This window comes from Ceratotherium simum, chromosome 30 (genome assembly GCF_057802395.1).
Source record: "Ceratotherium simum simum isolate JZ-2026a chromosome 30, ASM5780239v1, whole genome shotgun sequence".
Taxonomy (NCBI): Eukaryota; Metazoa; Chordata; class Mammalia; order Perissodactyla; family Rhinocerotidae; genus Ceratotherium; species Ceratotherium simum.
In genome coordinates this window covers 5,236,849-5,252,398 of record NC_141929.1, presented here as the reverse complement: position 1 = coordinate 5,252,398, position 15,550 = coordinate 5,236,849, and the positions used below count along the sequence as shown (strand labels likewise).

Genomic DNA, 15,550 nt, shown 5'->3' with positions numbered 1-15,550 from the left:
AATCTTGAAATTCAAATAGAGGGCCAGCTGTTTCTCAAGAAGTTTTGTTTTCTGCTATCTTAACCATCACACAAATGCTTCTTGTTTTCCAGAGTTCATTGTCCAGCGTACTGCAAAGAAGAGCCGTCCTACTGGGCTCCCGTGTATGGGTCCAACATCTATGCAGATGTGAGTATGCTGGCATTTTCAGTAACCACCTCTCAAAGCCCATTAAGACCTCAGAAACCATGTTCCAAGGTCTGGATTCCAGAAACCGGAGATCTCATTCCTGTGCCTCTAGCTAAATTTAGACCACTCATTTCTGCAACCATTGCCCTAGTTCCCCATTTATAGAGATATTAGTACTTCCACCTATGTACGCAGGTATACCTCATCTTACACAGATGTTTTTGTAGTTTGGTAAGTTGAATCCTGCTTCCCCAACGACGTGCATTTTTAATGTGTAAGCGTTCATGCATCATACACTTCATTTCCCTGGATAGTTAATAATCTTTCCAGCTCTAATGATGCATTTTATAGATACTGGCCCACTCTACTCACTGCATTTCTTTTTGGCTGTGTACAAACTTACCTGGAAGCACACAGAATGCAAATCACGCTAATTTACTACTTGTTAATAACCACTCTTATTACATTGGAGTCTCTTCTTCTGTATCTCCCTCCTAACTTGAGCAAAGAAGCTTTAGCCAGATTTTTCTTAAGTGAATCCTCCAGAACGTAGTCTGTTCCCTCCAGTTACCCAGGGTTTAAGGACATGGTGACCCAGAAGATGTGAATGTGGTCACAGCTCTGCCCAACATGCTGTGCGATCTTCTTGCCAAGTCTTTTACCTCTCTGTAGAATGAGCCAGCTGGGATTTTCTAGTCCAGGGAATCTTCAAGATCTAAAATTCCGTGATTAGATCAGCATCACTCATTTCTATTTTTACTCAGCCTTTTCTCATCTTCATTTTTATGGTTCTCCCCCATCCACCACTGCCATCTTTGCCTCCATCTGCCTTCATTTGTTCCAGTTTCCTGTAAATGTGAGGTCACTGAGTTCTGTAAGGTCAAAACAACCTTCATGGCTAACCTTTTTTCCCCATGACTTTTCTTTCCTCTTTAAATGAGTCTTCTTTCTTCTTAAAAGCTGTTCAGACAAAATCAAGTTTTAAAAGTGTAATGAAGGAGTAAAATAATGTATATCAGTTATTACACTAAATATCTGAGCCAAAGTCTGCTATTAAAAGACAGAGACTTTTATTTTTAAATGATTTAAAAATAAAGGGATAGGCCAAGTGATTCTAACCAAATACAAAGAAACAAAGAAATAAAGCAGGAATGGCAATATTGCTATCTGATAAAGTGAAATTTAAGGTTAAACATGCTGAATGGGACAATGCAATTCATTATGCAGTGGCACAAAAGGTATAATTTATGAAGATGTGAAAATCAAATCTGTATGCACCAAACAACACAGCAGCTAAACATATAAAGCAAAAGAGAAAAAAAGGTTAGAAATGCAAGGAGAACTAGATGAAAATTTAGTATTAATATAAAGCTACCTTTTACTGTGTTTTAGGTTCTTTAAAAACACCATCTCTAGATATTGTTTTCCCAATCTTACAGACAAGGAAAATGAGGCTCGGAATAATCTGCCCCAAATCACACAGCTAGCACATGACAAAGGTGAGACACAAATGAGGGTGTGTCTTGCCTTGGGCTCTGTTCTTTTCCTGCTCTATTCTGCCTGGTTTAGTGTACCTTCACTCATAATCACACTGATGTGAACAGGCATGTGGGTGAAAACCTATATGCAGGCTTTGGCTGACTCGTCCACCCGAGTTTTAAGCTTTTGGGACCACAGTGCCCATGACAGGGCTCGGTACACAGTAATTGTTCAATGAACGTTTGTTGAAGGAATAAATACGTGGAGATACTATAGTGGTCAGTGCTTACACGGCTCTCCAGAAAATATAAGAGGGAAGGAATAAAGAAAGAGAAAAAGAGAGAGGGAGAGTGGGAAGGAAGGAGGGAAGGAAGAAAGCTACCTCCATTTCAGAGGTTCTTTTCTGGCCTTGGTTTCTAGGTCACTCTGTATTCTGGGAAATGATGATGTCTTTTGGAAAATGTCTGTTTAGCTAAGAGATTTATTTTGGGAGAGTTGTCTCCAGACCTTCGAAGGGCCTAATAGTGCCGGCAGTTCCCGCCTGCTCACCCAGGGTGAATTACTTGGCAGACCCCGCACTTTGTGGTGAGCTGCAGGCAGGAGGAGCATCAGGGTGGAGCCCGAAGAGCAAAGGCTGGGCCAGAAGACGCGGGTTGAAGCCCCAGCCCTGACGTTTACCAGTTGTGGGATGGTGGGCAAGCCTTTCCTCCCCTTTCTTATCTGTCCTTCCTGTCTCCCCGGGTGGTTGGATAAGTTCTCACACTTGCGTGTGCATCAGAATCCCCCAAGGCCTTGTTCAAACAGATTTCCGGGTCCCACCCCCCGGTGTTTCTGACTCAGAGGGTCTGGGGTGGGGCCACAGAATCTGCATCTTTAACAAGTTCCCAGGCGACACTGATGCTGCTGGTCTGGGGACCAGACTTCGAAGACCACTGGGTTAGAGATGACAGTCCCTTGAGAATTTTTGATAATGGTGATGGTGACAGTGATGATTATGGTGGTGGTATTTGTCTTATTAACTAACATCTATTTAGCACTTACTGTGTGCAAGCCTGCATTCAGCCGTTGACCTTATTTAACCTTCACGATAGCCCTTTGAAGCTCTTCCTGTCCCATGCAGAACAGTGTACAGCTTGCTGGCTCTGGGGGGCAGTCCTGGCTCTGCTGTTTGCCAGCTGAGTGATTTGGGGCAAGTCATTTAACCACCCTGAGCCTCAGTCTGCCATCTGTTAGGAGGGAATAATAATAATAATAATAGTATTTGCCTTGTAGGGTGATTGAGAGATTACTATATCAAAGCATGAGAAACACTTAGAACAGGGCCATCTATGGTAAATAGTCAAAAATGTTACCTATGATGATCTCTACTTTATATTGAGAAAATAGAGGCTCTGGGGGTTAAAATAGGTCATCCAAGGCCACACAACCAACAAGTAGTGAAGGCAGGATTGGTTTGCAGCATCTCTGAGACCACATCTCTGCTGGTAACAGTTATTAATAAATATTCAGATATTCGTGTTGCTTCGGGCCCTGAGAAGAGAAGGCAGATAGCTTGTACCTTGATGGAAGGAAGCTTGTTGAGAGGAGAGGTGTGGGAGGAAGAGGGAGGACCTGGAAGAAAGTGTTTCCTGGACATCAGCGGTTGAAGATGTGTGTATTGATAACGGACGAGAACCAGGCCTATTGCATGAGAAAGATCTGGCCGTGGGTGAGGTTTTCACATTCATGGCCCATGGCTTGATGTTATCACAGAAAACTTCCATGCCACTGGCATCCAGAAATCATCCAGGGACAGGAGGCAAAGGACTGTCACAGAGGGCACGAGGCCAGTGTGTTGCCTCTGGGTGGCATTCAGTCAGGAGGACGCGCCTCCCTGGGCAGGGCCTGCAGGAGGGCGAGTTCAGGATCAGTCCCTCCTGGTGCTCCAGCGGAAACATGCCTGGGGCCTCACTTCTGGAAACTCGGCCGGCAGAGTGAGCAACATCCAGAGAGACAGAAAACACGCCAGTTCCGCCTGCCAGTGAGAACAATAAGCATGTTTGTGCTCGTTACAAAGCTCACCGCCGCTTACAGTGAAACTAGAGGAATTCTAAAATGATCATTTCAATTCAGAAGTCTCCTTGCTTCTCTTGGAGAAGGCTGCAAATTTATTGCTGCTTAATCTTTTGGGGGCACAAACCCCTTTGAGAACTGGAAAGTTGTGGATCCTTCCTCGAGGAAAAAAACAAGGGCTTCCTTGTGCAGACAGGGTGACGACTGTGCTGGTTGGCCTGGGACTGAGGGGTTTCCTGTGCTCAGTGCTAAGACCAGGACAGTTCGTGCAGGCCCCATAGGCTCACAGAGGTCAGCCTGCAAGCTCAGGGCCTCACAGACCCTCTAGAGCCGCTGCGGGCTGAGGAGCCCTGCCCTCACCTGTGTGATTTATTTATTGAAGAAGACAAGGTGTGTTAGTGCGGGGTAGAAACTGGCCTCAAGTTAGTCAAGGTGAATCAGTCTTGGAGAGCAAGACATCCAGTTCTCAAGTCTTTAGTAGGAATGTGTGTATTGGCTCTAAGACTCTCCACCTTTTCAACAGCAATATTCACTTCCCAGGGAACAGACAGGGCGGGGTCTTCTGCTGTGAAGTGATTTTTTCTTCTCATAGGAAACCAGCCACTTCTCTGGAATGACCTGGGTTTGAGGGACGGCAGTAGCTGACCGTCCGAAGGGCAGCTCTCTCAGGGAGGAACGCTGTGGGTTCTGAGCGGGCCGCAGCTTCTGAGCAGTAGCGAGCACTGATTCCAGCTGATATTTCAAATGGGTGTTATCCGAGAGCCCACTTCAGTCTGGTGTCAGAACCCGCTGGATGGGTTGCTTGTTCCATTCAAAGGGCAGTTCAGGGTACATCTTCCAGACACAGACGGACCAGGGACAGTAGTAAGGACAGGAAAACAAAGAGACTCAGAGGGCGGTGCCAGGGACAGAAGCTGTGCTGACCACTCTCCAGGGTGCACTGAGTGCTTCTGGGAAACATCCTCCCCAGGGCTGGGGTGTAACTCTCCTCTCTCTCTCGTTCTGGTAAAATACACACAACATAAAAGTTCCCTCTTAACCATTTTTAATTGTACAGTTCGGTAGTGTTGAGTATATTCACATTGTTGTGCGACAGATCTCCAGTTTTTCATCTTGCACATCTGAAACTCTGCACCCGTTGAACAGCAACTCTCCATTCCTCCTCCGCCCAGCCCCTGGTAACCACCTTTCTGCTTTCTGCTTCTCTGAATTGGACTTCTTTTATACCTCGTGTTAAGTGGAATTTGTCTTCTTCACTCCCTTGCTCTTTTCATGAAGGAGGTGCCGGCTTTGTTAAGCCGGGGTCAGGACCTTAGTCACTCTGCAGGTGATCACTGGGTCCTGGGTAGTGTGCACAGGGGTGCCATTGAGAGACAACGAAGCCCAGACCCGCCCTCCTGCTGAGTGACCCATCGCCTTGGTGGTGTTTAAGTTTTCAAACTCGGGACGTGGTCAGCAGGGGCCTCTGTCCTCCACTCCCTGCACCACACAGGGGTGGCTTAAAGCACAGATAACCCACCCTCCACCCTGTCCACCCTCAACCCACAGTGTCCGCAGGCTAAGCCCCTAGGATGGATGCAGACACAGACACAAGCCGCTAGGTCGTGAATGAAGCAGCGCTGGAAGCAGTCTTCATGGCTTGTAGACACTGGGTCTGATGATTTGTCTTTAAGTTGGCGAGTCGCTGAGCTAGACTGGGCAGCTGACTCCATCAGCCCCAGTTGAGCATGGAGTCAGATGTCACTGGGGTGATTCTCCTGTGACTCTATCTTCCATATAATTAGAAGTCATCAAACATAAGACACGTAATAACTAGGACACTTTTGTTATAAGACAGTGGTTAGAAGCTGTATGAGGATCCCACAGCTGCTGTAATGAAGGACCACAAACTTAGCTAAAACAACACAAATTTATTCTCTCACAGTTCTGGAGGTCAGAGTCCAACACAGGTCTCACCAGGCTAAAATCAAGGTGTCAGCAGACCTTCATTCCTTCTAGAGGTTCTAGAGGAGAATCTGTTTTCTTGCCTTTTTCAATTTCTAGAGGCAGCCCACATCCTTTGGCTTGTGGCCCCTTCCTCCATCTGCGAAGCCAGCAATGGCCAGTGCAGCCTTTCTCATGCTGCTTCACTCTGACTCAGACCCTCCTGTCTCCTTGTAAGGACCCTTGTGATTCCACTGGTCCCACCTGGATAATCCAGGATAATCTCCCCATCTCAAATTCTTCTTCACTTAATCACATCTGCAAAGTCCTTTTGCTATGGCAGGTCACATGTTCATGGGTTCTGGGGATGAGGGTGTGGACATCTTTGGGGGCTATCATTCTGCTGACCATAGAAGCATAGACTTTGCACTCAGCCAGGCCTCAGCTGGAATTTCTCCTGAACAATTAACTGTCCGCACGGCCTTGGCAAAGTTATTGAATCTTGCTGAGCTCATGCTTTCTGGCCTGTAAGATGGGAAGTCACCCATCTCATTGGAAAATTAAATGAGATAATAAGTGGAAGGCAGTCAGCCCAGGGCCTGGTATTTAATCAGCTCAGAGTCACTGTTAGCTCTGCTTCCCGTGAAGGAGGCTGTTCACCCCACAAGTGGATTAGCTCAGCCCATGTCTGCAGCCTTGGCTGCACCTGAGAATCATCTGATGAGTGTTTAAAGTACTGAGTCTTGAACTTTGCCCCAGAGCAACTGAGTCCAGTGGGGGTGGGAGAGGTTGGGGGACCTGGGTATTGTCAGTGAGTAAAGATGCCGCAGGGGGCTCTGAGGTGCAGTCAAGATTGAGACCCCTGCCAAGGCCAGGATCGGGTTTTAGCACAGGCCAGGCAAAAGGATCATAGGAGTGGCAGGAGGCCAACCCGCCTGGTTCTTAACCTTGAATGTGCGTCAGAATCACCTGGCCCTCCTCTGGGGCCATTCCGAATCAGTAGGGCAGGGTGAGGCCCAGGAGCCTGCATCTTTAGCCAGCACCAGCCACCCCACCCCTGAATGAATTTCCCCAACTTTGAGAAATGTTGATTAATTACTCTCAGACAATCCATCCTGAGGACCATTTTTCTACTGGGTAAGTTAAGGCCCTAATGAAAGTTTAACTCCAGGGTTTTATTCCCCAGGAACTGGATTACTTGATGACTTTAGAAAACAGCACATCCTGCCCCTCCTTGAGCCCAGCAGCTCCCTTGGCACCTGGAATAAACCTAAACTCCCCGTGGCCCTCGCAGCCCCACGTGATTGGCCCCTGCTCACCTCTCCCACCTCTCCCACCACATTCTGCCTGACTCACTATGTTCCAGCCGCCTAGCCCTCTTTCTGTCTCCTGGACATCACAAGTTTGCTCCTACCCTAGGGCCTTTGCATGAGTTGCTCCCTCTGCCTGGCATGCTCTGCCCAGACATATTCCCGTGGCCGTGGCTGGTTCCTTTTTGTCATTCAGATCTAAGCTCAAATGTCACATCAAGAACAGTCTTCCCTGATTAACTGTTCTAGAAGAGCCCCCTCCACCCCGTCACTTTATCTCGTGGTCTGGTTTTGCTTTCTTCTTAGCCAGAGTTGCTTGTTTGTGTGTTTGTTAACCTGTCTGTCTCCCTCAACTCCGCGAAGGCAGGGTCTCTATTTTGTTCCCTGCTGAATTCCCCTGCATCTAGTACAATGTCTGGCACGTCGCAGGTTCTCAGAAAGCATTTGTTGAACAAATGACTGCATGAACGATGGCTGTCTCTCTGGAAAAACCACTGAGGAATCAGGGTGGTGATGGTCATTTCCTAGGGGTTGGCATGGTCAACGCCCCACCAACCAGGCGGCCAAGTAGTGGTTGACGCCCCAGCAGGGCTTCACCCGGGAGCCCGACCCCCTTGACGCTGATCGCAGCTCTTCCTGCGCTTCCAGACCTCGAGCATCTGTAAGACCGCCGTGCACGCGGGAGTCATCGAGAACGAGAGCGGGGGCTACGTGGACGTGATGCCCGTGGATAAGAAGAAGACCTACGTGGGCTCGCTCAGGAACGGCGTTCAGTCTGAAAGGTAGGGCAGTATTCTCCGACTCTGGACACCCAAGGCCTGCAGGGGTGGCCCCTGGGGGCCTGGGAGGAGGCCAGAGATGGTGCCCTTTAAGATACAACTTGCATACACCTGCATGAATTCTTACCAGAACACCCAGGACAAACCTGTTCTCTTCTCTTCCTTTCTTTCTTCAAAATAAGAACTTTTTTCTTTCTCTTACCAATGCATGTTTTTGTAGAAAATTGAGAAACATCAGATATGCCCAAAGCAAAACAGTCATCCGTGACCTGTCACCTGGGGGAGTTTGGTTAGATTTTTGGTGTGTGTCCCTCTGCTCCTTTTCCCATGTGTGTGCCTGCATTTGTTCCCCCACAAAACAGTGAGGTCAAATCGTAGTTACATAATGGTTATATATAGCTATATAATAACATAGATACATATTGTTACACAAAAAAGAGCAGAGAGCGTGGAGTCCGGCACATCTAGGTTCTGACCAGGTCTGTGACCTTGAGCAAGCCACCCGATTTCTATGAGCCTCAGTCTTCTCACCTCTGATGTGGGGATGACAGTCGTCTCTGCCTCCTAGGGGTGTTGGGAGGATTCACTGAGATGCTGTCTGGCTCTTCTTCTAAGGATGCCAGTCATAGTGGACTCGGGCCCACCCTCATGACCTCATTTTAACTGAATCACCTCTTTAAAGGCCTGATCTCCAACTACAGTCATGTTCTGAGGTCCTGGGGGTTGGGACCTCAATATATGAATTTGAGGGACCCAGTTCAGCCCATAACGGAGGGGAGTGCTGAAGGTTTTCTGTTTGAGGGGCCCTCCTTAGAGAGGGGATATAAAATCAGGAAGACAGAAGGTGCTGGGCCCCGTGGAGCTTGGCGCCCGTCCCCGCCCCTCCGTCCTCCTCCGGAGAGCCCTGTATGTGAGGACACTGCCGATTCCAGTGGCACCGAGTTGCACGTGTTGCTTCCTGGGGGCCCTGCACGGGGACTGCCTCAGCCCTGAACAGCTCGAGTTAACAGTTCTGCCTTTTCTCCTTCGAAGTTTGCAAGCTTTGTTTGGGAAAAACTTAATGAAGGGAAATTCCATTGATTTGATGGGAGGGAAATGAAGCAGCTGATTAGGTGGAATTTCCTGGCCAGGCTGGAAAGAAATCCCAGGACACCCATCTCTCGGGCTCTCTGTACCGCCGTAAGAGACAACGGTCCTCGTGAGCAGCGGGGTGAAGCGGGGTGGGTTGGCCCTTGTTCCTCGGCCAGTCTCATCCCTGAGGACGTCACACAGCTCCCTCAGGGCTGCCCACACGGCTGATTGTGCGGCGCCCGCAGGAGGGTGTCTGGGGAGGGCAGGGGACTGAGAGTGGGTCCCCGAAGTGGCTTCTTTCACACTGTCACCCCCCCTCCCGGGGAAGCCCGTTGGTCTTTCTTCCCGAGGGACCCACCTGAATTGCCGCTGTCATTGTAAGTGCCCTGCAGGCGGCTTTCCCAGGCCCACAAGTGGCAGACGCCCTCTGCACTATCAGAAAGATCTTAGTGAGTGATTTTAGCCCCAGAGTGGAGGCTCTGCTTCCCTCCCCTCTCCGATTCTTTTCCCTGCGACCTGTGGGCTGGAGTCTGCGATGATGTTTGAGCGGGTTACTCAGCCCTTCTGTGCCTCAGTGTCCTCACTTACAAAGGGGAAAATGATAGTACCCACCCCGTGGGGTGGTGGGAAGACAGTGGGTCTCAAAGTGGGCTCCCCAGACCAGCAGCGTCCAAACCCCTGGGAGCTTGCTAGAAATGCAGATTCTTGGGCCATCCCAGACCTGCTGAAACAGAATCTCCGGGAGTGGGCTGCAGTGTGTGTGGGAACACGCCCTCCAGGGCCCTGACCCACGCTGGAGGATGACAACCGCTGCTGGAAGGACGACGTGAGGGCCACTGTGTCCCTGGCATGTAGTGACACTGCACGTTTCTGATAGTTTGCGATTGAGGGCCAATCCTTTCCCACATATTCACGGTGAGCCAGGACCGGCCAGGGTCCACGGGCACCGAGATGACAGAGTCTACCCTGCACACACAGAGGGGAGAGGCCAGGCCAGGAGGGCACGCAGGCTCCAATGGCGTTTGGGACCCTGCTCCACTGGGTGTCCTTGGGCAGGCAGTGTCCCCAGCCTCACTGCCTCCTGTGTCAAATGGTCACTGCAAGGGTTAAATGAGATAGCATGCGCAAAGCACTTACCTGGTGGCTCATACTAAGTGTCCAGTAAGTCCGGGGGCCCTCGCTGCTGTGACGTAACTTCTGAGAACTGTTGCAAACCTCAAGACGCTGTGGCTCTTTTCACGTGGGGGCAAGTGACTCAACCATAAGGAATAGCCTACATGGATCATCTTTCAGGACAAGGGAGAAAGCATTTTATAGGAATTCATTCTTTCTTCCTTGCATCCATCCTTCCAACATGCACTCGCCTATCAGGCGTCATACACTGGTGAGTCCCTATGATGTCCTGGGCACCGGGACCCAGCAGGGAGCACACAGCCTGGTCTTTGCCCCTGTGGGACTTGTTGTCTAGTGGGGGGACAGCTGATGCAGAAATAACGATTTCAGTAGCAGGGCACAGGGCACCACCGTGATGGAGGGGGACAGGGAGCAGAGCGTTGCAAGCAAGGCTCTGTCTTACTGTCTGGAGGCCCTTCCTTGGTGACGTGGCTCCAGCAGAGACATCTGGACGCCTTGGGCATGCCAACCCCCATCCTCCTCTTGTTTAGTTGGGACCTCAGTAACCCTCTGCACAGAGACCAGGGCTGAGAAATTTCCTTGGAGCCTGTTCCCATTAGGGACTGTGGGAACCAAGCCTGGGGCCAGAGGGTGGCTCTGTCCCCAATGTCTGTTGGGACCCTGGAGTGGTTACAGTTAGTCCCAACAGAGATGTGGACACTGGACACACTGCGACCCATTCACGGCAAATTGTGTTCTAAATATAGGGACTCCTTCAATCAATCAAACAACAGACAAAAACCTCCTGAACAGAGTTCTCAGCACACCGGCCAAAAGTTGGTTCTGCTTCAGTTTAGCAATAGTGTTTTCTAGAAGGGGATTTCCTGAAAGTTTTGAAAGATGATGGTGCAGAATTGGGACAACATAAGAGAACAGGTGCCTTCTCTCAGACACACGCCCAGGAAGGACAACAGAGGAGGGAAAAGATGTCCAGAAGAGCTTTTGATGTTGGGACTGGGGTTTGTCTGAATATTCTCAGGAAGAAGCTAGACATCTAGATGAATATCAGTTCAGAATTTTTTCTTAGACCAGGAACATTTTTCAAGACAGATTTCACAAGGAGATTGGGAAATATACCAACAATGATGTAACATTCTTGGTCACTTGGTTTTAACAAACATAACCTATAGAGAGAGGTAGATGGTATATATGCAGATGAACTTTCATCCAAATAGTGGATCAGTTGACTAGCGTTTATGGGCAGCTCCTGTGTGCTGGGCACTGTCCTAGGGGCTGGGGCCACAGCAGGGACAGAAGAGACAAAACTCCCTGTTCTCAGGGCCTTCTGTCTACTGTGGCACGTCCAGCAGATGTGGACTGTGAGCCACATATGGGATTCTAAAGTTTATAATAGCCATGGTAAAAAGAAACAGAAGGGAAAATTTAGGATATATTTTATATAATCCAATGTATCAAAAAATTATCATTTCAATGTGTATAAATAGAAAAAATATTGAGAAATTTGCATTCTTTTTTTTTAAATAAGATTTTGAAGACCTAATGTGTAGTTTACACACATAACACATCTAAGTTTGGATGAGCCACGTTTCAATTGTTCAAGGTCCAGGCTGGGCTGGACCAAGGCTGGGGGTGTTAGGTTCCCTTTGCTGTGCAAACAGGTGGGTTTCCCTCCAGCCACCCATTTCCCAGTGTTCTAAGGTCTGTACACACATTAGCTCATCTAATCCCCCCAGCAGTCCCATGAGGCGGGGTCTTCAGCTTTCCCCATTTTGTCAGTAAGGAAAGGGAGGCACAGAGAGGTTAATCAACTTGCTCAAGGTCACCCAGCCAACAAGCAGCAGATCCCAGACTTGAACCCAGGCTGCCTGCTCCAGCATCGATGCTCTTAACCAACACACATGACTCCTCACTGCAGACAAGTCGCTGAGCTTGGGGCACAGGCCCTTCCCAGAAGGGGCCAGGGCAAGCCTTGCAGTGCTAAGGTACACTTGTGTCTAACTTAAAAAATACTTATTAGAGGGGCTGGCCCCATGGTCGAGTGGTTAAAGTTCTGCACGCTCTGCTTCAATGGCCCAAGTTTGCAGGTTCGGATCCCAGGCGTGGACCTACACCACTCATCAAGCCATGCTCTGGCAGCGTCCCACATACAAAGTAGAGGAAGATGGGCACAGATGTTAGCTCAGGGACAATCTTCCTCACCAAAAAAAAAAAAACTTATTAGGAAAAAAATACATACTTATTTTTAATAATAAGTCTAGGGAGTAGAAAGTAAGGTCCCCTCAGGCACCCTGTTAACCTCTGTTACTTGCTCATTTTTAGCTTTTCCTGGCCTTTTTCACCCTGTGCACATAAAACATGCATAAAAATAAAAATAGAGGTCACATTATGCACACTGTTCTGAAACTTTTTTTCCCTAAAATATATTTTATATTGTATGAAATAAGATGAAGAGGTTTGTCGGTTTGCTGGGGTTTGGGCTTTTGTGCGGATACTTCATTCATTGCTCTGTATGTCCCCACTGCGCTCCAGGCCCGTCCGAGTTTTCCTGATGGGAGAACGGGGTTTGAATCTAGTAGGCATGATGGCATCCACAGCTCACGGCCCGCTGCGCGGCGCTGACCCCAGTGCCGCCCCTGGATGAGCACAGTCACGTTCACAGTGTCCCCGAGGACTGGGTACTTGATGGGCCCTGCTTTACAGGTGTGGAAACTGAGGCTCAGAGAAGTGGATTAACCACCCCAGGTCCTACACATAACATCTGAGACTGTGTCTGCCTGACTCTTGAGTTTTCCTGAAAGATCAGTAGAGGAGTGAGACTCTGGGAGAATAGGGTTAGAATCCTTAAAAAATATATATATATACACACACACGCATGCACGCACGCACGCACGCACACACATATATACACATAAGAACATACCTGTACATGTATACGTATAAATGATGTTCCTTAATAATAAAATACATTTAAAAAGCCAGACGAGCGACCAAGTGTTCCTCTTCTGCTGTCCTGGTCACACTGGGTTCCATGGCTCCATGGGGTGAGCTGCCAACTCATGGACGACTCCTTGGCCCTCCCAGGACGGTCACCCTGCCCCAGAGCTGCCAACTGCCCGCCCTCTTTGACCCAGTCTGTGTCGTGAGGTGCCACATGGCGATCGGTCCCTCCCTGAGGGATTCTCCCGGCCGGGATGAGCCTGACGTTTGCGGCCCCTCGTGGGCCTGCACCCTCCCGCCTCCCGAGGGGCTTCCCACATCTGAGCCTGGCACTGCGACTTGCCGTTGGCCCATGTCGTCCTCGGGTGTTGTGGCCGCAGCCCGTCCATTCAGGACAATGGTTAGGAAAGGGTCCCACAGCCTCGACAGACCTGGGTCCATGTCGCAGCTGCACCTGGAACAGGTGTTCGATTTGGGACCAACTGTGTCACCTCTTAGAGCCTTGGTTCCCTTTCTGTAAGCGGGGAGAACCATAGCGACCTTGTGGGGTAGCTGCGAGGAATGGGTGGGGTGAGATGCGTAAGGAGGGGGCGGCGTCTGTCATGTGTACTCTGGTGCCGGGCAGAGCTGCTGGCCTGGAGAGGCGAGTGGCCATCAGAAGACCGGGAGCCACTAACCAGGGCTGGGTGGTGGCACCACCTGAGGCTACAGACACTTGACATTTCCAAGAGGGCCCTTGTCACAGCTCGGCTCAAATAGGTCAGCTGAAGGGAACTTCCCAGAAGTTTCCAGGCCATTTCAGGTTCTTTCCAGTTCCACAAGGGAATTTTTGTGTTGGTTTTCTTCCTTCCTTCCTCCCTCCCTCCCTCCCCTTCTCTCTTTCTTTTATTTATTTTTTATTGAGGTCACATCGGTTTATAGTGTTATATAGATTTCAGGTGTATATCATTATATTTCACCTTCTGTATAGACTGCATCGTATTCACCACCAAAAAGTCTAGCTTCCTTCTATCACCATATATATGTGCTCCTTTACCCCTTCTGCCCCCACCTACGCCCTTCCCCTCTGGTAACCACCAATCTGTTCTCCTTATCTACATGCTTGTTTGTTTATTTTCCACATATGAGTGATATCATATGGTATTTGGCTTTCTCCCTCTGACTTATTTTGCTTAGCATAGTACCTTCAAGGTTCATCCACGTTGTCGCAAATGGCAAGATTTCATCTTTTTTATGGCTGAGTAGTATTCCATTTTTTATATATACACTGCATCTTCTTTATCCATTTGTCTGTTGATGGGCACTTAGGTTATTTCCAAGTCTTGGCTATTGTGAATAATGCTGCAATGAACACAGGGGTGCAGATATCTTTTCAAATTAGTGTTTTATGGTGGTTGTATTATTAATTTTTTGAGGAATCTCCATACTGTTTTCCATAGTGGAGGCACCACTTTGCATTCCCACCAGCAGTGTATGAGGGTTGCCTTTTCTCCACATCCTCTCCAACGCTTGTTTTTTGTCTTTTTAGTAATAGCCATTCTGATGGGTATGAAGTGATATCTCATTATGGTTTTGATTTGCATTAATAATTAGTGATGTTGAACATCTTTTCATGTGCCCGTTGGCCATCTGTATATCTTCTTTGGAAAAATATCTGTTCAGATCCTCTTCCATTTTTTAATTGGGTTGTTTGTTTTTTTGTTGTTGAGTTGTATGAGTTCTTTATCTATTTTGGAGACTAGCCCCTTATCAGATACATGATTTGCAAATATCTTCTTCCTTCCCTCCTTCCTTCCCTGTTTCCTTCCTTCCTTCTTTCTTTTCCTTCTTTCCTTCTTTCTTTCTCTTTCTCTCTCAGTCTCTCTCCCTCTCTCTTCCTTCCTTTTTTTTTCTTCTTTTAAAAATAAGATTAGAGAAACTTTAAGAACTAGTGAAAATAATTTTAAGAAATTACTATCACAGAAAATCCCATACCCAGAAACAACCACTGTAAACATCTGGTATATTTCCTTCCAGAGTTTTCCTGTTTACACACAAATACCTTATTTCTTATTTTTTTGTTTTTGTTTTACAAAAAAGAGATCAGACTGTCTGTATGGCTCTGTGAATTGTTTTTTTCAGCCAGCAACAGGTTGTGACTGTCTTTCCAAGTCGTGTCTGATGCAGCCACACCATGGTTTCAGTGGCTGTGTACTGTTCTGTCGTGTGGACAGACCATCATTTGTTTACCCAGTTGATGGACACCCAGGGTGTCTTGTGTTTTTCTTTTGCTGTAATAAGCAACACTGCACAGAACATCTTTGCACAAGCCCATGTACTTCCTCACAATTTCATTAGGTAACTTCCTTTCAGTAGAAGAGCCACAGCCACCAGGTGGATCTCTTTCTGTAATGCACAGCTGTCTCTGTCCTGTTTAAGCCCTGCCCCCAAGGGCTTTCCATTGTGATAAGAATAACATCCCCTCCCCTTACCACGCAAGGCTGCATCTGATGCCACCCCAGCCCAGTTCTCCACCCTCCTGGTGCATGGCTCCTCCTCATTACAATGCTTCACCTCACTGGCCTTCTCTCTGCTCCTTGAACACACCAACATCACTCGCACCTCAGGGCCTTTGCACCTACTGTTACCCAGCCCTGGACCCTCCCAGCTCCTGTATGTTCCTATGGCTGGGTCCCCCTTGTCATTCAGATCTACACA

The 15,550-nt window shown here is 48.4% G+C and overlaps 1 protein-coding gene across 1 annotated transcript in view; it reads left to right on the top strand.

Moving 5' to 3' along the window:
- CRISPLD2 (cysteine rich secretory protein LCCL domain containing 2) overlaps positions 1-15,550 on the top strand; it is a 67,944-nt gene that overhangs the window by 46,644 nt on the left and 5,750 nt on the right. Inside the window, exons 13-14 of the mRNA XM_004437052.3 lie at positions 93-168; positions 7,581-7,714. Coding sequence (XP_004437109.1) covers positions 93-168; positions 7,581-7,714 — 210 coding nt within the window. The remainder of the gene's footprint in view (positions 1-92; positions 169-7,580; positions 7,715-15,550) is intronic.